Below are 26,353 nucleotides of genomic sequence, written 5' to 3'. Positions count from 1 at the left end.
GGGGCACCGGTGCTCAGAGTGATTGTAGAGGAGAGCTTGTCCCCTATTTTTACAGCTGGGTCCTGTCTGTGAGGAAGTTGAAGATCTAGCTGCAGATCTGAGTGCTGAGACCCAGGTTCCAGAGCTTAGGAATCAGTTTATTTGGAATGATGGTATTAAAGGCAGAGCTGTAGTTTATGAAAAGGAGCCTTACATATGTGTCTTTATTCTCCAGGTGTTCTAAGGAGGAATGTAGTGCCAGAGAGATGGCATCTGCCGTTGATCTGTTGCTCCGGTAGGCGAATTGCAAAGCATCAAGGTTGACCGGTAGGTTATGGTTGATGTGTGCCATAACCAATCGCTCAAAGCACTTCATAGCAATTGATGTCAGAGCCACAGGTCGATAGTCATTCAGGCATGCCAACTTGCTTTTCTTTGGCACCGGGATTATCGTTGCCTTCTTAAAACACTAGGGGATCTTAGACTGAAGCAGGGAGCAGTTGAAGATGTCAGCAAACATAATTAGCAGAATTATGTACAGTGAGGACATTGTCAAAACTGGATACGTGGCAGATGGAATATAGGGATGCTTATGGTCATGCCCTTTGGTAGAAGGAATAAGACCATAAGAGAGAGAAGCAGAATTAGGCCATTTGGTCCATCAAGTCTGCTCTGCCATTCAATCAAGGCTAATCCTTTTTTTCCCTCCTCAACCCCACTGTCCGGCCTTCCCTCTGTACCCTTTGATACCGTGTCCAATCAAGAACCTATCCAACTTCACCTTAAATACACCCAATTACCTGGCCTCCATAGCTGTCTCTTACCAATCACCCAGTGCTCTAACCATGCCAGTAACTTTCTTGAAATACTGTGAGTTTTTATCTTGATTAGCAGCCTCATGTGTAGCACCTTGTAAAAGGCTTTCTGAAAGTCCAAATATACAACATCCACTGCATCCCTTATATTTATCCTACCTGTAATCTCCTCAAAGAATTCCAACAGGTTTGTCAGGCAAGATTTTCCCTTAAGGAAACCATGCTAACTTTGTCCTATCTTGTTCTGTGTCACCAAGTACTTGATAACTTCATCTTCAACAATTGACTCCAACATCTTCCTGACCACTGAGGTCAGGCTAACTGATCTATAATTTACTTCCAGCTGCCTTCCTCCTTTCTTAAAGAGTGGAGTGACACTTGCAGTTTTGCAGTCCTCTGGTACCATGCCACAGTCCAATGTTTTTTGAATGATTATTACGAAAGCCTCCACAATCTTTACCACTACCTCTTTCAGAACCCTAGGGTGCAGTTCATCTGGTCCAAGTGACCTATGTATCCTTAGGTCTTTCAGCTTTTTGACCACCTTCTCCCTTGTAATAGTAACTGCATTCACTTCTCTTCCCTCACACCCTTCAACATCTGGCACACAGCTAGTGTCTTCTACAGTGAAGACTGATGCAAAATATACATTTAGTTCATCTGCCATCCTCTAGGCTCAACAACAAAGTACTCTAAAAAGCCATCTAGTAGGCATTCAACAAACTCACTCTCTTGATATCCATTACCAACCCGATTTTCCCAATCGGCCTGCATTTTGACTATCTTAACTTTGCCCTTTTCTATTTCCCATTTAAATCTGTTGTCCCCATCCCAGCTACTGTTGGGAGGCCTGTATATGGGGAGCTTAATGTAACCATATAACAATTACAGCACAGAAAAACAGGCCATCTCGGCTCTTCTAGTCCGTGCCGACGCTTACACTCACCTAGTCCCACTGGCCCGCACTCAGCCCATAACCCTCCATTCCTTTCCTGTCCGTGTACCTATCCAATTTTACTTTAAATGACAATAACGAACCTGCTTGTACCACTTCTACTGGAAGCTCATTCCACACAGCTACCACTCTCTGAGTAAAGAAATTCCCCCTCGTGTTACCCTTAAACTTTTGCCCCCTAACTCTCAAATCATGTCCTCTTGTTTGAATCTCCCTACTCTCAATGGAAAAAGCCTATCCACGTCAACTCGATCTATCCCCCTCATTGTTTTAAATACTTCTGTCAAGTCCCCCCTCAACCTTCTATGCTCCAAAGAATAAAGACCTAACTTGTTCATCCTTTCCCTGTAACTTAGGTGCTGAAACCCAGGTAACATTCTAGTAAATCTTCTCTGTATCTCTCTATTTTGTTGATATCTTTCCTATAATTCAGTGACCAGAACTGTACACAATACTCCAAATTCAGCCTTACCAATGCCTTGTACAATTTTAACATTACATCCCAATTCCTATACTCAATGCTCGTGATTTATAAAGGCCAGCATACCAAAAGCTTTCTCCACCACCCTATCCACATGAGATTCCACCTTCAGGGAACTATGCACCATTATTCCTAGATCACTCTGTTCTACTGCATTCTTCAATGCCCTACCATTTACCATGTATGTCCTATTTGGATTATTCCTACCAAAATGTAGCACCTCACACTTATCAGCATTAAACTCCATCTGCCATCGTTCAGCCCACTCTTCTAACTGGCCTAAATCTCTGCAAGCTTTGAAAACCTACTTCATTATCCACAACGCCACCTACCTTAGTATCATCTGCATACTTACTAATCCAATTTACCACCCCATCATCCAGATCATTAATGTATATGACAAACAACATTTTACTACTTCAATATTAATACCTAAAAGATTGAACCTTCCTAACTAACCTTCCGTGTGGAACCTGGTCAAAGGCCTTACTGAAGTCCATATGGACAACATCCACTGCTTTACCCTCGTCAACTTTCCTCGTAACCTCTTCAAAAAAATTCAATAACATTTGTCAAACATGACCTTCCACGCACAAATACATGCTGACTATTCCTAATCAGATCCTGTCTATCCAGATAATTATATATACCATCTCTCAGAATACTTTCCATTAATTTACCCACCATTGACGTCAAACTGATTGCTAGGTTTACTCTTAGAACCCTTTTTAAACAATGGAACCACATGAGCAATACGCCAATCCTCCAGCACCATCCCCGTTTCTAATGACATTTGAAATATTTCTGTCAGAGCCCCTGCTATTTCTACACCAACTTCCCTCAAGGTCCTAGGGAATATCCTGTCAGGACTCGGAGATTTATCCACTTTTATATTCCTTAAAAGTGCTAGTACTTCCTCCTCTTTAATTGTCATAGTTTCCATAACTTCCCTACTTGTTTCCCTTACTTTACACAATTCAATATCCTTCTCCTTAGTGAATACCGAAGAAAAGAAATTGTTCAAGATCTCCCCTATCTCTTTTGGCTCCACACATAGCTGTCCACTCTGATTCTCTAAGGGACTAATTTTATCCCTCACTATCCTTTTGCTATTAATATAACTGTAGAAACCCTTTGGATTTATTTTCACCTTACTTGCCAAAGCAACCTCGTATCTTCTTTTAGCTTTTCTAATTTCTTTCTTAAGATTCTTTTTACATTCTTTATATTCCTCGAGCACCTCATTTACTCCATGCTGCCTATATTTATTATAGATCTCCCTCTTTTTCCGAACCAATTTTCCAATATCCCGTGAAAACCATGGCACTCTCAAACTTTTAACCTTTCCTTTCAACCTAACAGGAAAATAAAGATTCTGTACCCTCAAAATTTCACCTTTAAATGACCTCCATTTCTCTATTACATCCTTCTCATAAAACAATGTAAAGGAACCCTTAGGAAGTAGTGGTCATAATATGATTGGATTCATATTACAATAAAGAGAATAAAGAAAATTACAGAGGCATGAGAGAGAAGCTTGCCCAGGAGGAGGATATTGGCAGGGATGACGGCAGAGCAGAGATTGCTGAAGTTTCTGGGAATAGTTCACAAGACTAATGATAGATCTGTCCCACAGAGGAACGGATTCTCAAATGGCAGGGGTAGGCAATCGTGGCATGCAAAGAAAGTTAAGGACTGCTTAAAAGCCAAGGAAAGGGCATGTGAGGTAGCAAAGGAAGTAGGAAATTGGATGATTAGGAAGCTTTTAAAATTCAACAAAAGACCACTAAAAAAGTTTTAAGAAGGGAAAAGATTAAAAAGGAGAGCTTTGAGGACATTCGGACATTCCAGAGCTCCAATCAGTATCCAGAGCAGAGCACTGCAAATTAAATAAAATTTAAAAAGAGACAAGCGGGGTGGCCATTGTTGGGAGTAGGCCAATGGTGAAAATAGGAGGGTCAGGATATGACTCAAGAGGCTGGGGCCAAAGAAACAGGTTAGAGGATTTGGTCTTGGTTGCCCATTGTACAGTGCAGACAGGATGGCAAATGTGGCAGTGGAATGCTCTTCCTGTAGGATGTGGGAATGCATGGAACCTGACAGTATCCCTGAGATGGAGAAAGAGGTGGTTGGCTCTCAAATAGAGAAAACTTGAAGACAGTACGAGAGGGAGGATGGGCAGGTGATGGAGAAGGGACACATCCAGACTGATGATTTGATATGTGTCTATTTTAATGCAAGGGGTATTATGAACAAAGTGGATGAACTTAGAGCATGGATCAGTACTTGGAGCTATGATGCTGTGGCCATTACAGAGACTTGGATGGTTCAGAAGCAGGAATGGTTACCTCAAGTGCCAGGCTTTAGAAGTTTCAGAAAGGACAGGGAGGGAGGCAAAAGAGGTGGGTGCGTGGCCCTGTTGATCAGAAATAGTGTTACAGCTGCAGAAAAGAAGGAAGTCATGGTGGGATTGTCTACAGAGTCTCTATGGGTGGAAGTTAGGAACAGAAAGAGGTCAGTAATTCTACTGAGTGTTTTTCATAGACCACCCAATAGTAACAGGGACATTGAGGAGCAGATAGGGAGACAGATTCTGGAAAGGTGTAATAATAACAGGGTTGTCATGATGGGAGATTTTAATTTCCGAAATACTGATTGGCATGCCCCTAGACTGAGGGGTTAAGATGGGATGGAGTTTGTTAGATGTGTTGAGGAAGGTTTCTTGACACAATATGTGGATAAGCCTACAAGAGGAGAGGCTGTACTTGATCTGGTATTGGGAAATGAACCTGGTCAGGTGTTAGGTCTCTCAGTGGGAGAGCAGTTTGGAGATAGTGATCACAATTCTATCTCCTTTACCATAGCTTTGGAGAGGGAAAGGAACAGACAAGTTAGGAAAGCGTCTAATTGGAGTAAGGGGGAAAATGAGGCTATCAGGCAGGAACTTGGAAGTATAAGTTGGAAACATGTTCTCAGGGAAACGTACAGAAGAAATGTGGCAAATGTTCAGGGGATATTTGCGTGGCATTGTGCATAGGTACGTTCCAATAAAACAGGGAAAGGACGGTGGGGTAAGTGAACCATGGTGTACAAAGGCTGTTGTAAATCTAGTCAAGAAGAAAAGAACAGCTTTCAAAAAATTATGTAATGATAGAAATCTAGAAGATTATAAGGCTAGCAGGAAGTAGCTTAAGAATGAAATTAGGAGAGCCAGAAGGGGCCATGAGAAGGTCTGGGCGAGCAGGATTAAGGAATACCCAAGGCATTCTACAAGTATGTGAAGAGCAAGAGGATAAGACTTTAGAGAATAGGACCAGTCAAGTGTGATAGTGGAAAAGAGTGTATGGAACTGGAGGAGATAGCAGAAGTACTTAATGAATACTTTGTTTCAGTATTCGCTACGGAAAAGGATCTTGGCGATTGTCGGGATGACTAACAGCGGACTGAACTGCTTGAGCATGTAGATATTAAGGTAGAGGATATGCTGGAGCTTTTGGAAAGCATCAGTTGGATAAGCCACCGGGACTGTACAAGATGTACCCCAGGCTACTGTGGGAGGTGAGGGAGGAGATTTCTGAGCCTCTGGCGATGATCTTTGCAGCATCAGTGGGGACGGGAGAGGTTCTGGAGGATTGGAGGGTTGCAGATGTTGTTCCCTTATTCAAGAAAGGGAGTAGAGATAGCCCAGGAAATTATTGACCAGTGAGTCTTACTTTAGTGGTTGGCAAGTTGATGGAGAAGATCCTGAGAGGCAGGATTTATGAACATTTGGAGAGGCATAATATGATTAGGAATAGTCAGAATGGCTTTGTCAAAGGTAGGTTCTGCCTTACGAGAGTGATTGAATTTTTTGAGGATGGCTTATTGAGAAAGTAAGGAGGCATGACATTGCTTTTTGGATCCAGAACTGGCTTGCCCACAGAAGGCAAGGAGTGGTTGTAGACGGATCTGTTCTGGGACCCCTGCTCTTTGTGATTTTAATAAATGACCTGGATGAGGAAGTGGAGGGATGAGTTAGTAAATTTGCTGATGACACAAAAGTTGGGGGTGTTGTGGATAGTGTAGAGAGCTGTCAGAGGTTACAGCGGGACATTGATAGGATGCAAAACTGTGCTGAGAAGTGGCAGATGGAGTTCAACCCAGGTAAGTGTGAGGTGGTTCATTTTCATCAAATATGATGGTAGAGTATAGTGTTAATGGTAAGACTCTTGGCTGTGTAGAGGATCAAAGCGATCTTGAGGTCCGAGTCCATAGGAGAGACTCAAAACTGTTGTGCAGGTTGACTGTGGTTTAAAAGGCATATGGTGCATTGGCCTTCATCAATTGTGGGACTGATTTTAGGAGCCAAGAGGTAATGTTGCAGCTATATAGGACCCTGGTCAGACCCTACTTGGAGTACTGTGCTCAGTTCTGGTCGCCTCATTACAGAAAGGATGTGGAAACCATAGAAACGGTGCAGAGGAGATTTACAAGGATGTTGCCTGGATTGGGGAGCATGCCTTATGAGAACAGGTTGAGTGAACTCGGCCTTTTCTCCTTGGAGCGACAAAAGATAAGAGGTGACCTGATAGAAGTATATAAGATGGTGAGAGGCATTAATCATGTGGATAGTCAGAGGCTTTTTCCCAGGGCTGAAATGGCTAGCATGAGAGGGCACAGTTTTAAGGTGCTTGGAAGTAGGTACAGAGAAGATGTCGGGTAAGTTTTTCACGCAGAGAATAGTGAGTACATGAAATGGGCTGCCAGCAATAGTAGTGGAGACGGATACAATAGGGTCTTTTAAGAGACTCCTGGATAGGTACATGGAGCTTAGAAAAATAGAGGGCTGTGAGTAACCCTGGGTAATTTCTAAGGTAAGAACATGTTTGGTACAGCTTTGTGGTCTGAAGGGCCTGTATTGTGCTGTAGGTTTTCTATGTTTCTATGACTACACCTGCGGGAAGTGTGGCCAACTCCAGCTCATGAAATACTACATTAAGGAGCTGCTGCTGGAGTTGGATGAACTTTGGATCATCCGGGAGGCAAAGCAGTTGATAGATTCGACTTTTGAGCAGGTGGTTACACACCGACTGCAGAATTCAGGAGTAGATGGGTGAACATTGAGAGAGGCAAAGGGAGAAATAAGTCAGTTCATTGTTCCCCTGAGGGATATATCAGCATCAGGTATATCCCTTTGGATACTGCTGAGGGGGAATCACCTATCTGGGCAAGGCAGCAGCAGTCAGGCCAGTAGCACTGTGGATGGCTTTGAGCCTCAGAATGGTAAGGTGAAGTCAGGCGCAGCAGTAATAATAAGGGGGTCGATAGTTCGAGTGACAGGAGATTTTGCAGCAGCAAAAGATAGTGTGTTGCCTCCCGGGTGCTCGGGTCCAGGATGTCTCTGAGCTGTTGCAGAATTTTCTTGAAGGAGAAGTTGAGTAGCCAGAGGTTGTGGTACTTGCTGGTACAGGCAGGAGAGTGGTAGAGGTCCTGCGCAGTAAAATTGGAGAGTTGGGAAGGAGGCTGAAGTGCAGGACCTCCAAGGTGGTAATCTGGATTACTCCTAGTGCAACGAGCTAGTGAAGGTCAGAGCAGGAAGACAGCGCAGACAAGTGAGTGGCTGAGGAAATGGTGCATGGGGCAGGATTTCAAGTTCTTGGATCATTGGAATCTTTTCTGAGGAAGGGGTGACTTGTACAAGTGGGACAGGTTGCACCTGAACTGGAGGGTATCAATATCCTGGGAGGGAGGTTTGCTAATGCTATTAGGGACAGTTTAAACTAGATTTGCAGGGGGATGGGAACTGAAGTGAAGAGGCAGAGGATGGGACGGTTGACGCACAAGTAGTGACAGCTTGTAGGAAGTTTATGAGGAAGGATAGAGCAAAGATGCACTGAAGTAAATGGTTTGAGATGTGTGTATTTTAATGCAAGCAATATCATAAGCAAGGCAGATGAATTTAGATCATGGATCAGTATGTGGAAATATGATGTGGCCATTACAGAGACTTGAATATCTTGGGGCAGAAATGGCTGCTGTGTGTGCCAGGCTTTAGATATTTCAAAACTCAATGCATAAGGATTCAACATCTCCAATCCTATGTCACATCTTTCTACTGATTTGATGTTTCTTTACCAGCAGAGCCATGCCACCCCAACTGTCTTCCTTTCTATCCCTCCGATACAATGTGTAACCTTGGGCATTCAGCTCCCAACTACAACCATCCTTCAGCCACAATTCAGTGATGGCAATCTGACAATTTTACCTGACAGTCATACCTGACAATCTGTAATGTTGCAACAAGGTCATCCACCTTATTTCTTATACTCCATACATTGAGATTTATCACTTTGAATGCTGTAGTTGCTACCCTTTTTGATTCTGCATCCCTAATGCAATGATACTCACCCTGCTGGCTGCAACTTTGTCCTACCACCTGCCTGCCCTTCCTGACAGTCTGACTGCACGCTATCTTTGCATTTTTACCATCCGTCCTATCATGAGTCTGTTCACTCTGATTTCCACTCCCCTGCCAAATTAGTTTAAACCCTCTCCAACAGCTCTAACAAACCTGCCCACGAGTATATTTTTCCCCTCAGCCTCAGGTGCAGCCCGTCACTTTTGAACGGGTCATACTTCCCTCGGAAGAGAGTCCAACAATCCAAAAACCTGAAGCCCTGCCCTTTGCACCAGCTTCTCAATCACACATTAATCTGCCAGATCATCCTGTTTCTACTCTCGCTGGCACATGACACAGGCAGAATCCAGAAATTACTACCCTGGAGGTCCTGCTTCTCAGCTTTCTGTCTAGTTCTCTAAATTCTCTCTTCAGGATTTCATTGCTTTTCCTTTCTATGTCATTGGAATCAAAATGTACCAAGATATCTGGCTGCTCTCCTTCCCTCTCCATAATGCTCTGGACATGATCCAAAATGCCCCTGACCCTGATACCTGGGAGGCAACATACCATTCCGGTATCATGTCCATAGACCACAAAATCTTCTGTCTGTTCCTCTAGTCCTGTGTCACTATTGTTCCCCTTCCTCCCTCTTTAACTTCTGCATCAGAGACCCATTCTCAGTGGCAGTAACCTGGTCTCCATTGTATTCCCCTGGAAGGTCATGCCCCACAACAGTATCCAAAACAGATACTTATTATTGAGGGGAATGGCCACAGGGGATCTCTGTGCTAACTGCCTGTTCACGTTTCCATTTCTCCTGACAGTCACCCAGCTACTCGCCTCCTGCAACTTAGGGGTGACTACTTCCCTGTAACTCTGATGGATTATCACCTCACCCTCCTAAACAAGCTGAAGATCATCCAGATGCTGATCCAGATCCCTAACATTGTCTTCAAGGAACTGCAGCTGGATGCACCACGCAAATGTATTTCTCTGGGAGACTCTGGGTCTCCCAATACTCCAACATCTGGCATGAAGAACAAACAGTCATTTACTACACTAGGTACAGTAAGAGAGAAAAAAAGGGAACCTTAGCAGAAGCTTACTCAGAGCTAATGCCCCTTCCTAGCTTCATACCTCGAAGAGACTTCGCAGCGGAGTAACGAATAGTAAACACAAAGTGAGTTCATCCAGCTTTTTTGTACGTCTTGATTTGACCACAGCATCTGCCGTGCACTTTATGTTTACTATTCGTTACTCCGCTGCGAAGTCTCTTCCAGGTATGCCTACCATGAAGAAGTTTAAATCTTCTCTTCGACGGGACTTCAGTGAGACCCTTTCTCACTGCTCACCCTCTGTGATCTCCATCTCACTGCTCACCCTCTGTGATCTCCACCTCTCTTCGACTCTTTGATCATGTCCTGACACAGACACGGTACCACAGCCACGTCTCATTTTTGGGAATGTGTCTCTGCCACCATCTCGTACCGCAGGGATTCCAGCTCTGGTTCATGGCCTCCGAGTTCGGGCCCAGCGAGGATCCCTGGTACCGCCGTTTTATTAACCGTTACTCCCTCCACTGCTTGTGCCGGATTCTCCAAGCCACGTTCACCGCCATGTGGAGATACCAATGGACCCTGTCTCTCTTTGTGCCACCACTGCGGGCCTCGCTTTCCACCGTCTGCCATGGACCTCTCCTACACTTCATTCTCTGCCGGATTCACGCCTCCAACCGCCGTCTCTTCTACCCATAGTTCTTTCCCCTTAGATTCCTTCTTCACCTCTCCTGCCTATCCCCTCCCTGCTTACCCTCCCCCACCCCTTGATCTTTCCTTTGATTGGTTTTCCACCCTCTCCCCACCTTCTTTATAGGGCCTCTGCCCCCCCTTTAGTCCTGATGAAGGGTTTCAACCCGAAACGTTGACTGCTTCTTTCAACGGATGCTGCCCGACCTGCAGAGTTCATCCAGCTTTTTTGTACGTTTTGTACAGGGTTCTGAGTTGGATGATCAGCCATGATCATACTGAATGGCGGAGCAGGCTCGAAGGGCCGAATGGCCTACTCCTGCACCTATTTTCTATGTTTCTATGGAGTATTGTGAGCAACTTTGCACCCCTTATCTAGAAAGGATGTGCTGATGTTTGAGAGGGTCCAGAGGAGATTCACGAGAATGATCCCAGGAGTGAACAAGATTCGCATGTGAGGAGCGTATGATGGGTCTGAGCCTGACTCGATTGACTGAATGGCCTAATTCTGCTTCTGTGTCTTATAGATATGAGGTGTTGCACTTGGGGGTGTTACGACTTTCATTTTTTTGCTCTAAATGTTTTCTTTCCTGTAAAAACGTGGTATAATTTATGTTTTACTTGTGAATGCTGTTGATTTGATGCTCTGTGCCTGTGATGCTGTTGCATGTTTTTCACTACAGCTGTGCATATGTATACTTGTGCAGGTAACAGTCTCAACATAGCTTTATGGTGAGAGGAGGAATATTCAAAGGAACTCATGAGACAAGTTTTTCTACACAGAGAGGGTGGATGCCAGGGCTGGTGTGGAAGCAGGGTGGTGGATGTTGGGAACATAGAACAGTACAGCACATTACAGGCCCTTTGGCCCACAAAGTTGTGCCGACCCTCAAACCCTGCCTCCCATATAACCCCCCACATTAAATTCCTCCATATACCTGTCTAGCAGTCTCTTAAACTTCACTAGTTTATCTGCCTCCACCACTGACTCAGGCAGTGCATTCCACGCACCAACCACTCTCTGAGTAAAAAACCTTCCTCTAATATCCCCCTTGAACTTCCCTCCCCTTACCTTAAAGCCATGTCTTCTTGTACTGAGCAGTGGTGCCCTGGGGAAGAGGCACTGGCTGTCCACTCTGTCTATTCCTCTTAATATCTTGTACACCTCTATCATGTCTCCTCTCATCCTTCTTCTCTCCAAAGAGTAAAGCCCTGGCCCCCTTAATCTCTGATCATAATCTATACTCTCTAAACCAGGCAGCATCCTGGTAAATCTCCTCTGTACCCTTTCCAAAGCTTCCACATCCTTCCTATAGTGAGGCGACCAGAACTGGACACAGTACTCTAAGTGTAGCCTAACTAGAATTTTATAGAGCTGCATCATTAGATCGTGTCTCTTAAACTCCCTATCCCTCGACTTATAAAAGCTAACACCCCATAAGCTTTCTTAACTACCCTATCTACCTGTGAGGCAACTTTCAGGAATCTGTGGACATGTACCCCCAGATCCCTCTGCTTCTCCACACTACCAAGTATCCTGCCATTTACTTTGTACTCTGCCTTGGAGTTTGTCCTTCCAAAGTGTACCACCTCACACTTCTCCGGGTTGAACTCCATCTGCCACTTTTTAGCCCACTTCTGCATCTTATCAATGTCTCTCTGCAATCTTCGCCAATCCTCTACACTATCTACAACACCACCAACCTTTGTGTTGTCTTTAATCTTGCCATCCCACCCTTCTACCCTCACATCCAGGTCGTTAATAAAAATCACAAAAAGTAGAGGTCCCAGAACAGATCCTTGTGGGACACCACTAGTCACAACCCTCCAATCTGAATGTACTCCCTCCACCACAACCCTCTGCCTTCTGCAGGCAAGCCAATTCTGATTCCACCTGGCCAAACTTCCTTGGATTCCATGCCTTCTGACTTTCTGAATAAGCCTACCATGTGGAACCTTGTCAGATGCCTTACTAAAATCCACGTAGATCACATCCACTGCACTACACTCATCTATATGCCTGGTCATCTCCTCAAAAAACTCTATCAGGCTTGTTAGGCACGATCTGCCTTTCACAAAGCCATGCTGACTGTCCCTGATCAGACCATGATTCTCTAAATGCCCATAGATCCTATCTCTAAGAATCTTTTCCAACAGCTTTCCCACCACAGACGTAAGGCTTACTGGTCTATAATTACCTGGACTATCCCTACTACCTTGTTTGATCAAGGGGACAACATTCGCCTCCCTCCAATCCTCCAGTACCATTCCTGTGGACAACGAGGACATAAAGATCCTACCCAGAGGTTCAGCAATCTCTTCCCTCACCTTGTGGAGCAGCCTGAGGAATATTCTGTCAGGCCCTGGGGACTTATCCATCCTAATGTATTTTAACAACTCCCAGACCTCCTCTCCCTTAATATCAACATGCTCCAGAACATCAACCTCATTCATATTGTCCTCACCATCATCAAGTTCCCTCTCAGTGGTGAATACCGAAGTGAAGTATTCATTGAGGACCTCGCTCACTTCCACAGCCTCCAGGCACATCTTCCCACTTTTATCTCTAATCGGTCCTACCTTCACTCCTGTCATCCTTTTGTCCTTCACATAATTGAAGAATGCCTTGGGGTTTTCCTTTACCCTACTCGCCAAGGCCTTCTCATGCCCCCTTCTTGTTCTTCTCAGTCCCTTCTTAAGTTCCTTTCTTGCTACCCTATATTCCTCAATAGACCCATCTGATGCATGCTTCCTAAACTTCATGTATGCTGCCTTCTTCCACCTGACTAGATTTTCCACCTTACTTGTTACCCATGGTTCCTTCACCCTACCATTCTATATCTTCTTCACCGGGACAAATTTATCCCTAACATCCTGCAAGAGATCCTTAAACATCGACTACATTTCCCTGCAAAAACATCATCCCAATTCACACCCGCAAGTTCTAGCCTTATAGCCTCATAATTTGCCCTTCCCCAATTGAAAATTTTCCTGTCCTCTCTGATTCCAACCTTTTCCAGGGAGTGGTGATCACTGTCCCCGAGATGCTCACCCACTGACGGATCTGTGACCTGACCCGGTTCGTTACCTAATACTAGATCTAGTATGGCATTCCCCCTAGTCGGCCTGTCAACATACTGTGACAGGAATCCATCCTGGACACACTTAACAAACTCTGCCCCATCTAAACCCTTGGAACTAATCAAGTGCCAATCAATATTAGGGAAGTTAAAGTCACCCATGATAACAACCCTGTTATTTTTGCACCTTTCCAAAATCTGCCCTTGGTATCTCTGCTGCTACCAGGGGGCCTATAGATTACCCCCAGTAGAGTAACTGCTCCCTTCCTGTTCCTGACTTCCACCCATACTGACTCAAAAGAGGATCCTGCTACATTACCCACCCTTGCTGCAGCTGTAATAGTATCCCTGACCAGTAATGCCACCTCTCCTCCCCTTTTTCCCCCCTCTCTATCCCTTTTAAAGCACTGAAATCCAGGAATATTGAGAATCCATTCCTGCCCTGGTGCCAGCCAAGTCTCCGTAATGGCCACTACATCATAATTCCATGTATGTATCTAAGCTCTCAGTTCATCACCTTCGTTCCTGATGCTTCTTGCATTGAAGTACACACACTTTAGCCCTTCTACCTTACTACCTTTATACCCTTTATTCTGCTTCTCTTTCCTCAAAGCCTCTCTATATGTTGGATCTGGCTTTACTCCATGCACTTCTTTCACTGCTCTATCGCCCCGGGTCCCATCCCCCTTGCAAATTAGTTTAAACATGGTACCTGGGCTAGTGTGGAAGTAGATGTAATGGTGATATTGAAGAACCAATTAGACAGGTACGCAAACAGGTAAAGAATATGGATTATGTGCAGATAGATGATATAGCTTAATTTAGAGCCATGGTGGGTGCAGACATAATAAGCTGAACAGCCTGTTCCTGTCTTATGTCCAGCCATCCTTTGATGTGTTTCAGACAATGAACACATCCTAATGGCGGCTTTCCACTCAAAGAATCAACCACAGATGCTACCTGAGCCAGAGTTCCTCCAGCTGTTTGTTTCTGCTCCACATTATAACACCTGCAGCCTCTTGTGTCTCCATTAACATAGCCCTCTGAATTTACAGTCCTCCACATCCAATTCAGATGAAAAGTATTCATTTCAGACCTCCCGCATCATCTGGCTCCATGTGTGGATTACATCTCTAGTCCCTGAACCCACACACACTTTCCCTGTTTTATAGAATGACGTGATCACTATTTGTACAGGGTACAGTTCCACATGAGTCTTGTTCTTGGGTTCCAGTCCAGGATTATCTCGTGGACCAGGGTGTGTACAAATATGTGCACCTTAAGAGGTATTGATTGAAAGACCCCATTTGACTTGGATGAACTCTGGCTTAGACTTTGATTGTTTCACACCTGCTCTGTCTTACAGTTTAAGAAATTGTTGGCACGTGATTCGCAGAACATTGGGACCCATGAGAGGTTTCTCGCTGGATCTCTTGCTGGGGTAACAGCTCAGACCAGCATTTATCCAATGGAGGTACGTACCAATCAAAAACTACAGGCAATTTAGGATCATTGAGAGCGCCAGTCACAAAATTCTCTCAGCCACTAACTGTCTGTTTCTCCACAAGGCATTTCTGTCTTACCCCACCTTCACTTCATTTATCCCTTGTGAGTTTATCCAGTTCACAAGCACATCCTGTTCTCAAAAGCTTTGAAAGACACAGAGCATGCAAACAGGTTCTTCAGCCCATCAAATTCATGCTGACCATCCAGCAGCCATTGGTCAATATTGTTCCGTGACTTGTGATTCAAGTGTACGTACATACTTTGGTTCTGCCATGGTCTTGGCCACTTTGCCGTTGATGGCCATTTCCTTGGCTATTGGTGAACTGCAGTAAGACTCCAATAATCTGCTGTCCAACTATTCATAAAACCAGAAGTTTTAGCATCTGACTCACCAGATGTTCCTCCCACTCCCCAGGACCCATTTCCCACAATCCCTCTGAACTCAGCAACACCGTTTCCTTCACTCCCTTTACAGTCACCGTGGCCCTTTCCCTATATAGCAAAGCTACAATATCGTTACCCCCTTTAACACACTTGGGCCGCAGTTTGTGAAACTCAGCTTTCAACCCATTTAGCTTCTTTTTCCCATGTTCCCTTGAAACTTACTGGATTCACAGAAATGTGTATCATTCTGTCGTGTAACATCTTTTTAAAAATCAGAATTAACAATATCCAGTAGTTGGAAATAACAACCCATCCAGCACAGTAAGAAATGAAATGTGCTGGATTATCTGAGCTCCCCATCAGTCTTTGTAACTAAACTTGTGATGGAGGTGAAACATCTGTCTTTCCACTCAAAGTGGTGTTTCTGGGTAATGGATGAGTGCATGGGAGAATTCAGCGATTCCCTTTCTAAAGTACAGGAATGAAGAATCTGATGTTGTCTTAGCAATTACCCAAACAGACCTTACCTTCTGGATGGGTTGCTTCCATTTAGTTCTCATTGGCTAGAATGCACAAATCAAAGCCCACACTGAGGTCAGGTGGAATCTCTTTAATTACAGAGAAACCAGGTGAAGCCCAGTTGGTCCCAGAGATAACAGAGTGAAAGCTGCAAGGAGACCAACATATTGCTTTTATTTGATCATCACTAGGTTCTGAAGACCAGAATGGCTTTGCGGAAGACTGGGCAATACTCAGGAGTTGCAGACTGCGTGAGGAAGATTTGGAAGAATGAAGGATTGATTGCATTTTACAAAGGCTATATTCCAAATATTCTGGGCATTATCCCATATGCAGGCATTGACCTGGCCATTTATGAGGTAGGTCTGTGGAATTGCAGAGCATAGAATGTCTTGGTATTAGAGGTATTTACCAAGCTAAATTCTGGGGTGAGCTTTTAGCACATTGGCCTTCATAAATCAGAGTATTGGGTACAGGAGTTAGGATGTTATGTTGTATAAGGTGTTGGTAAAGCCTAATTTTGAATAATGTGTGCAGTTGTTGTCACCTCGCTACAGCAAAGGTGTCATTAAGATTGAAAGAATGCAGAGAAAATTTACAAGGATGTTGCTAGGACTTGAGAAGCTGAGTTATAGGGAAAGGTTGAATAGGTTAAGACTTTATTCCCTAGAATTAGAAGAATGAGGGGAGATTTGACAGAGGTACACAAAATTATGAGGGGTATAGATAGGGTAAATGCTAGCAGGCTTTTTACACTGAGGTTGAGTTAGATTAGAATGAGGGGTCATAGTTAAGGGTGAAAGGTGAAATGTTTAAGGGAAACATGAGGAAGAATTTCTTCCCTCAGGGAGGTGAGAGTGTAGAATGAGCTGTCAGTGAAAGTGGTAGATGCAGGTTTGATTTCAACATTACAGAATTTTAGATAAGTACATGGATGGAAGGGGCATGGAGGGCTATGGTCCAGGTGCAGGTCGAAGAGACTAGGCAGCACATAATTCTCCATAACTTACAGCATCTCCAAAGGGAACCCTCCCCTCTCCCCTGACTTTCCATAAGGATCGCTCCCTTTGCAACTCCCTTGTCCATTCATCCCTCCCTACAGATCTCCCTTATGGTACTTACCCTTGCAAGCAGAACAAGTGCTACACCTGCCCCTACATCTGCTCTCTCACTGCCATCCAGAGCCCGAACCAATCCTTCCAAGTGAGGTGACACTTCACCTGTGAGTCTGGTGGGGTCATTTTACTGTGTTCAGTGCTCCCGGTGTGGCCTCCTGTACATCGATGAGACCCGACACAGATTGGGATATGGTGCTGAGCCTTTATAAAGCACTGGTGAGGCCTCACCCTGAGTATTGTGAACAGTTTTGGGCCCTTCATCTTCAAAAAGATGTGCTGGCATTGGAGAGGGTCCAGAGGAGGTTGTAACTCATACTTCAGCTGGCGGCTTAATATAGGGGAGATAGACCCTGGCCCAGCCAAACTTAAGAAAACTCGTTTGGGTGGATGCTGCGTGATGTGTCCCCTGTTATGAATCAGTATCCCAAAATAACAAACAGTTTACAATATGCAATTAAATGATTGAGCTTTATCATTCTTACTTTGACTATATGGTTAGTAAAGAAAACAACAAAAAGAAAAAGGGCCCATTCTCATGAACAGTCTATTGTGCAGTGTTGGAGCTCACTGATAAGCCAGTCATCCACCGTCGACCTCCTCCAATCGTCGCTGATCTTCGGACCCTTGCTCCAAGTCCATTCTGTCTGGCGGTTTACCAACTCTCTCCACTCACATCATATAACCATATAACAATTACAGCATGGAAACCGGCCATCTCGGCCCTTCTAGTCCATGCCGAATGCTTACTCTCATCTAGTCCCACTGGCCTGCGCTCAGCCCATAACCTTCCATTTCTTTCCTGTCCATATACCTATCCAATTTTACTTTAAATGACAATACCGAACCTGCCTCTACCACTTCTACTGGAAGCTCATTCCACACAGCTACCACTCTCTGAGTAAAGAAGTTTCCCCCTTGTGTTACCCTTAAACTTTTGCCCCCTAACTCTCAACTTATGTCCTCTTGTTTGAATCTCCCCTACTCTCAATGGAAAAAGCCTATCCACGTCAACTCTATCTATCCCCCTCATAATTTTAAATACCTCTATCAAGTCCCCCCTCAACCTTCTACGCTCCAAAGAATAAAGACCTAACTTGTTCAACCTTTCCCTGTAACTAAGTTGCTGAAACCCAGGTAACATTCTAGTAAATCTTCTCTGTATTCTCTATTTTGTTGACATCTTTCCTATAATTCGGTGACCAGAATGGTACACAATACTCCAAATTCGGTCTTACCAATGCCTTGTACAATTTTAACATTACATCCCAATTCCTGTTCTCAATGCTCTGATTTATAAAGGCCAACATACCAAAAGCTTTCTTCACCACCCTATCCACATGAGATTCCACCTTCAGGGAACTATGCACCATTATTCCTAGATCACTCTGTTCTACTGCATTCTTCAATGCCCTGCCATTTACCATGTATGTCCTTTTTGGATTATTCCTACCAAAATGTAGCACCTCACACTTATCAGCATTAAACTCCATCTACCATCGTTCATCCCACTCTTCTAACTGACCTAAATCTCTCTGCAAACTTTGAAAACCTACTTCATTATCCCACAACGCCACCTACCTTAGTATCATCTGCATACTTACTAATCCAATTTACCACCCCATCATCCAGATCATTAATGTATATGACAAACAACATTGTACCCAGTACAGATCTCTGAGGCACACCACTAGTCACTGGCCTCCAACCTGACAAACAGTTATCCATCACTACTCTCTGGCATCTCCCATCCAGCCACTGTTGAATCCATTTTACTACTTCAATATTAATACCTAATGATTGAACCTTCCTAACTAACCTTCCATGCGGAACCTTGTCAAAGGCCTTACTGAAGTCCATATAGACAACATCCACTGCTTTACCCTTGTCAACTTTTCTCGTAACCTCTTCAAAAGATTCAATAAGATTTGTCAAACATGACCTTCCACGCACAAATACATGTTGCATCTTCTCTCCTCATCTCTCCCCGGCAAAAGACCGCAAAAATCTCTTCCAGACTCACAAGAAAGAATAACATTTCTCTTATTGGATAGCCCCAGCATTCCAAACCCCGTTATCTCTAGTCATAACCTAAACATTGCCGCTACAGAGAAACCTTTATGTTAGCAGTGAAACCTTACAGCATGTTACAAGGTTCACAAGGATGATTCCAGGAATGAAAGGGTTATCATATGAGGAATATTTGATGGTTCTGAGTCGGTATTCGCTAGAATTCAGAAGGATGACGGGGGATCTCATTGAAACTTTTCGAATGTTGAAAGGCCTAGACAAAGTAGATGTGGAAAGGATGTTTCCCATGGTGGGAGAGCCGAGGACAAGAGGGCACAGCCTCAGGATAGAGGGGCACCCTTTCAAGTCAGAGATGTTGAGAAATTTCTTTAGCCGAAGGGTGGTGAATTTGTGGAATTTGTTGCCACATGCAGCTGTGGAGGCCAGGTCTTTGGGTGTATTTAAGGCAGAGATTGATAGGTTCTGGATTGGACATGTCATCAAAGGTTATGGGAACTGGGGTTGAGGAAGAGAAAAAAAGGATCATCCATGATTGAATGGCTGAGCAGACTTGATGGGCCAGATGGCCTAATTCTGCTCCTGTGTCTTATGGTCTCATGCTCATCAACGTTCTTTCCCCCAGAAGAAGCGGACACCCATATTAATTCCACTTCCCATTCCCATTCCGATACGCCCATCCATGGCCTTCAACAATGCCATGATGGGACCACACTTAGGTTGGAGGAACACCTTATATTCTGTTTGGGTAGCCTCCAACCTGACGGCATGAACATCAATTTCTCAAACTTATGGTAATGCCCCCAAAACGTACCCCTCTTCTCAGTTTCCTATTCCCTTTTCCCTCTCTCACCTCATCTTTCTTGCCCACCCATCACCTCCCTCTGGTGCTCCTTCCACCTTTTACTTTCATCCATGGCCTTCTGTCTCTTTCGCTAATCAACTTCCCAGCTCTTTACTTCATCCTTCCCCTTCCCGGTTTCACTTGTCACCTGGTGGTTCTCTCCCCTCTCCCCCACCTATTAAATCTACTCCTCAGCTTTTTTTCACCAGTCCTGCCGAAGGGTTTTGGCCTGAAATGTCAACTGTACTTTTTTCCATAGATGCTGCCTGGCCTGCTGAGTTCCTCAGGCATTTTGTGTGTGTTGCTCAGACTTCCAGCATCTGCAGATTTTCTCTTGTTTGTCAGCAGTTTCTGAGACACTCAAACTACCCCGTCTGGTACTAGCGATCATTCCACAGTCAAAGTCACTTAGATCGCATCTATTCCCATTTCTGAAGTTTGATCTGAACAACAGCACTTCATTTGTGAGTCTGTTGGGGTCATCTACTGTATCTGGTGCTCCCAGTGTGGCCTCTTGTATATCAGTGAGACCCGACGTAGATCAAGAGACCGCTTCGTCAAGCACCACACTCCATCTACCAGAAAAGGCAGGATCTCCCAGTAGCCATTCACTTTAATTTTACTACCCATTCCGAATACGAGCATGTCATCTACTGTCGCAATGAGATGACACTTAGGTTGGAGGAGCAAAACTTGTATTCTGTCTAGGTAGCCTCCAACCTGATGGCATGAACATCAATTTCTAAAACTTGTAGTAATAGCACCCCACCTTTTCCATTCCCCGTCCCCTTTTCCCTCTTTCATCTTCTTGCCTGCCCATCATCTCCCTCTGGTGCTCCTTCTCCTTTTCTTCCTTCCATGGTCTTCTGTGCTCTCCTATCAGATTCCTCCTTCTCCAGCCCTGTATCTCTTTCACCAATCAACTTTCCAATCTTTACTTCACCCCTCACTCCTCTCCATTTCACCTATCACCTTGTGTTTCACTCTCCCCTCCCCATCCTCTAAATCTGTCTCCTCATCTTTTTTCCTCCAATCCTGCTGAAGGGTCTCGACCAGAAACATCAACTGTACTCTTGTCCATAGATGCTGCCTGGCCTACAGACTTTTGTTTGTGTTCCTTGGGTTTCCATCATCTGCAGATTTTCAACTGAACCTCTTGACCATGTCTGCATGCTTTTATACATTGAGTTATCTCCATATGATTGGTTGATTCAATATTTGCATTAAATTGAATAATGAGTGCAGTCATGAACAAAGATTTATAAGACCATAAGACCTAGGAGCAGAATTAGGATGCCTTTATCCCCACTTCAGCTCCATTCCTCACCAATGGAGGGGCTAAAACAAGTGTGGGGCTAAAATGCAACTAGTAGACGGGAAGCAGCCCACACAGATACGCAAAAAGGGGCTGCAGCCTCACACACTCTGTGTACATGTGGTCCACGGTCTCCTCCAGTCCACAGAAGTGAGATGCGACTGGGAGATCCGTGTACAAGCTAAAGAACTAATTGCAGGGCACCACTCCATGCAGCAGCCTCCACACCAGATCCCCAAGATGCATGGGAAGAACTCCCTCATAAAGGGACTTCCATTGGGGACCTCCCTCACCTCCAGGTGGAAAGACAGACTGCCATGGTGTGTCGGGACGGTGGACAAGGGCTGGGAAGTGGAGGGTGTGGAGCAACAGCCCTTACAGGTACCTCCTACATGCATCCCTGAATGGGATTGTGGGTGTCGAGGAGAGACGGCTCAACTTGTGTGGACTCGGCTCTCAGATAAGATTGTGGAGACTGGGCCTGACAAGCAGCACAACCTGAGTTGTTCCACGCACCTGAGCCGCACCTGTCTGTGTGTTTGTGTGTGTGGGGATGTGATGTTGTTCTGTCTGTGTGTGTGGGGTGATGAGATGGTGTGTGTGTGTGTGTGTGTGTGTGTGTGTGTGTGTGTGTGTGTGTGTGTGTGTGTGTGTGTGTGTGTGTGTGTGTGTGTGTGTGTGTGCAATGAGATGTACTGTCTGTGTGTGGTGATGAGATGTTTGTGTGTGTGTGGCGATATGTACTGTCTGTGTGGCAATGAGATGATGTTCTGTCTGTGTGTGCGTGTGGCGATGAGATGTACTGTCTGTGTGTGCGGCAATGAGATGTACTGTCTGTGTGTGGCAATGAGGTGTGTGTGTGTGTTTGTGTGTGTGTGTGTGTGTGTGTGTGTGTGTGTGTGTGTGTGTGTGTGTGTGTGTGTGTGTGTGTGTGTGTGTGTGTGTGTGTGTGTGTGTGTGTGGACATTGTAATGTGCATGCACTGATATTCTGTGTGTGGACATCTCCATTCAGACATTGAAGAAGATGTGGCTGAGTAGATACGCCCAGGATTCTGCGGACCCCGGGGTCTTGGTGCTATTAGCTTGCGGAACCACTTCCAGTACCTGTGGTCAGCTGGCCAGCTATCCTCTGGCCCTGGTCAGGACACGGATGCAGGCACAAGGTGAGGAAAAGCCAGACATCTCCTAGTACAGCTGACAGTAATGGCCAACCCAGAGAAGGAGTTTCCAGCATGTTCAGGTGTGGCCACACTTCCCAGTCAACTCTTTGCTCCTCGCCTTGGATGTGGACCCCTCACCCCACACCTGTGTGATCCCTATGAGCTGCCCTCTCCCCCTCACCCCTGCCACAGACCATCACCACCATCCCTCAGTCTGTGTGACCCACCCCCCTTGTCCCCTCCCCCTTTCCCCTCACCCTAAGTGGGACCCTCTCTGAATCCACCTCCTTCTTCTTGCCTCTTAACCTAGTGTGACCTCTCCCTGGGTTTGATATAGCACCCCCTTGTTCCTAAAGTGTGAACAAAAGCAACTCAATAAATGACTGTCAAAAGGAGGGTCTCCCTCACCCTTCAGAAGCGAGGGTCACCTTCACCATTCTTTCTCTGAGTCTTGAGTTCTTCAGCTGACCTAAGGAGTGGTTATCGATGGACACATTATCCATCTGTCAGTGAACCAGAGGCTCTGGATAATCGCAGAAAGTTCCCAAATGGTTGGTGGTCCTTTACTGCAAGAGGTTAAATCAGGGTCAGGAAAATTTCTGCATTTCTACAGGTTATTGATGAGGCTAGACCAGAGTTCTGTGTGCAGTTCTGGTGTATTTACCTCAGAAAGGAAGTACTACAGTCCAGAATAGACTGGTTTAGTTACTGGGGCGAGAAGGTTGTCCTGTCAAGAGAAACGAGACAGAACCAGGGATTACCTTAATGAAACCTCTCAGACCTTGAGGGGACATGATAGGGGAAATGTGGAGATGTTCATGAAGTGGGAGAGTCTGGAACAAGGAAACACAGTTTAGGATTAGGGAGTGGACACCTCACAAAGGGAGGGGAATCTCTGTAGTTCTGCACCCCAGAGGGTGTGGAGACTGGAGCCTGGGGGTTGGTGGTTAAGGAGGAGGGAGGTAAATGTTTGACACATCTGTGGACTGTAGATGATGGAGAGCTGACACAGAAGGGGAGATGAGGCCTGGGACAGATCAGTCATGGCCATATTGAATGTGACCATAAGACATACGAGCAAAATTAGGCCATCAGCCCATCAAGAGTGCTCCATTATTCAGTCATGGCTGATTTATATTCCTTCTCAACCCCATTATCCTGCCTTCTTCCCATAATATTTGTCACCCTTACTAATCAAGAACTTATCAACTTCCATTTTAAATATGCCCAATGACTTGGCCTCCACAGGCATCTATGGCAACAAATTTCACAGATACACCACTCTCTGGCTAAAGAAATTTATCCTAATCTCCATTCTAAATGGATGCCCCTCTGTTCTAAGGCTGTGCCCTCTTGCCATAGACTTCCCCACTAAAGGAAGTATCCTTGCCCCATCCACTCTGTTTAGGCCAAAGGTTCCCAACCTTTTTTATACCAGGGCCAATATGATTAAACAAGGGGTCTGTGGACCTCAGGTTGTGAAATACCTCAATTCTAGGCCTTTCAAGATTCGCCAGATTTCAATGGGATTCTGCTAAATGTGGGACAGGACCAAGGGGCCAAGTGGCTGACTGCCTTGCTGCTCTCGTTACCTGACCTGAGTATTTCCAGCAGTTTTGGTTTTCAAGTTGCTATAAAAACCAGTTAGTTCCAGGGGAGATTGTGACCCCATTCCCACCCCAGTGATTGGCTCCTCATTGCTGGAGTTGTTAGCAGCCCAGCCCCTTCCAGGGTAACGAATTAAGATTATTCCCTGTTGGAGCCCTGGTGAACAGAGGAACCCTTATCTTTTCAGCTTCGTTGGAGGGAGCGAAACAGCTCAGCATGATGGAGCTCTTCCGGCAGATTCTGGCTAAAGAGGGACCCTTTGGGCTCTACAGAGGACTGGCCCCCAACTTCATGAAGGTGATTCCTGCTGTCAGTATCAGCTATGTGGTCTACGAACGTATGAGGACGGCTTTAGGGTTACAGTCCACCTAAAGCCAGGAGCATCCACTCAAGGAACAGATCATCAAAACCCACTCCCTCCTTGTGTCTGACAATCTAGCCTAAGTCCCCAACCTTCAGGCACTCCAGAGCCTTATGCACTGTAATTCCAAGAGTCAGTGAGTCATACAGAGTACAGGCAAGCACTTCAGCCATTTGAGTCCATACTGACCATTGAGCTCCCTATACAAGATCTTTGTTCACTATCTTCATATCATGTTCCCCAGACCATAAACATCTATGGATCACAGATTCGAGAGATTTTTACCCCTTCCAATCCAGTTCCAATGAAGGGGGTCAGCCTGAAACATCGACTGTTTATTACTCTCCATAGATGCTGCCTGACCTGTTGAGTTCCTCCAGTATTTTGTATTTGTTGTTCTGGATTTCCAGCATTTGCAGAATCTCTGAGTTCAGTTTTAAGAGCTCTAACCAAGAGAGAATCTTCTACTCATGCTGTGCAGAAGGTCAACATCATAGAGAGGTTTCCTAATTTTACACCAGAGTGTCAAGGGATTGGGCAATTAGTTACTGGAGAAAGTGAGGGAAGTAGAATTGTGGATCCAGTGGGCACAATGGGTAGAACCACTGCTTCACGCCCGCAGGGACCTGGGTTCAATCCCGGTCTCCTGTGCTGTTTGTGTGGAGTTTGCATGTTCTCCCTGTGATCACATGAGCTTCCCCCAGCTGCTCCAGCTTCCTCACACATCCTAAAGACATGCTAATGAGTTAATTGGCTGTAAATGTGGATGAGGGTAAAATGGAGTCATAGATTCAGACAGCATAGAAACAGGCCCTTCAGGCCCAACTGGCAAACCTAGTCACATTTCCTAATGTTAGCCATAACCACTGTAAAGTCTTTTTAAGATCGAACATAGAACAGTACTACAGCACAGTACAGGCCTCTCAGCCATGATGATGTGCCTATTGCAGGATCAATCTAACCCATCCCTCCTACACAGCTCTTAACCCTCCAGTTTCTGACATTCTGAAGCAATTTATAGTCCAACCAAGTGACTTATTTAAAATGATTATTTTTATAATATAGAAATCACAGCATCAATTTATGCAGAACACAGCCACATGAACATGATTAGGTTATCTGTTGGCCTATGTCCTTATCTGGAAATGTGGGAGTTTAATGAAAGTGAAATTAGTGTAGGATTGGACCTTGGTGGTTAACATAGACGCTGGGCTGGGAGAGCCTTTCCCTTTATCTGTGAGGGACTCAGTAGACTGAAGGAACTCCTGTTGTTAATGACTCCAAAAATTGCACTGCCAATGGTGGTGGTGTTTAAACCTTGTTCTACTCTTGATCAGGCAGAAGCTTCAGGGAACCCTCAGTTCTTACCCATCTGAGAAACATCATGCCTTCTGTTGGTGGTGGGAATTTTAACAGATTACTTCCCCATACCTTCAATCTCTGGGAATAAAATCTATCAATTGGCTTTTAGCTTGTCTTGAGTTCTGCTAACTATTAAATAATCTCTTGCTTCGGATAGATTGCACTTTATTCAAATCAGATACGTTTATCAAATCTGCGCTTTACACTCTTGTGTTTTTTATAGTGGGTGGGGATTCCCTCAGTGATTTGAGTCAGTGAATTTCCAGATCTGAAGTGTGACTCAGCCTGTGATACACATTAAATAAATAGTGGCATTAGTTGGAGCAGAGTGTCAATTCAGATCGTCTAAAGTGTTCATGTACGATGGATGGTTCTGTTTCTCTCCCTTGTTCATGTACTTACGTATTTCTTTTTATATTGGATTTACATGGCTTTTTATCAATAAATTACTCTGGTATATTTACAATAATTTGTAGAAATGGCTTCATGTTCACTGTCCTGATGGTTGAGTATGACTCCTGCCTCACCCAAAAAAACTACAATCACAGTTGAACAAAATCGTCTAAGGGTGTGGCTGCAGGTGAATTCATTCCGCACTGAACACTGGAAACACCCAGAGGGTCAGGCAGATCTGTAGGAGGAACAAACATTAAATTTGTGAAACTCAGACTTTCCAATATTTTCTCATTTCACTTAGATTTTGAATTTTTGATTT

At 44.8% G+C, this 26,353-nt stretch overlaps 1 protein-coding gene across 1 annotated transcript in view; it reads left to right on the top strand.

Annotated features, from left to right (window-relative positions):
- Positions 1 to 26,107, top strand: part of LOC140736659 (mitochondrial adenyl nucleotide antiporter SLC25A24-like) — a 78,786-nt gene extending 52,679 nt beyond the window's left edge. The window contains exons 7-10 of the mRNA XM_073062467.1: positions 14,801 to 14,908; positions 16,035 to 16,202; positions 22,160 to 22,310; positions 24,103 to 26,107. Coding sequence (XP_072918568.1) covers positions 14,801 to 14,908; positions 16,035 to 16,202; positions 22,160 to 22,310; positions 24,103 to 24,287 — 612 coding nt within the window. The 3' untranslated portion in view covers positions 24,288 to 26,107. The remainder of the gene's footprint in view (positions 1 to 14,800; positions 14,909 to 16,034; positions 16,203 to 22,159; positions 22,311 to 24,102) is intronic.
- The last annotated feature ends 246 nt before the right edge of the window (positions 26,108 to 26,353 follow it).

Source organism: Hemitrygon akajei, chromosome 12 (genome assembly GCF_048418815.1).
Source record: "Hemitrygon akajei chromosome 12, sHemAka1.3, whole genome shotgun sequence".
NCBI lineage: Eukaryota > Metazoa > Chordata > Chondrichthyes > Myliobatiformes > Dasyatidae > Hemitrygon > Hemitrygon akajei.
This window is presented reverse-complemented; position numbering and strand designations above follow the sequence as displayed.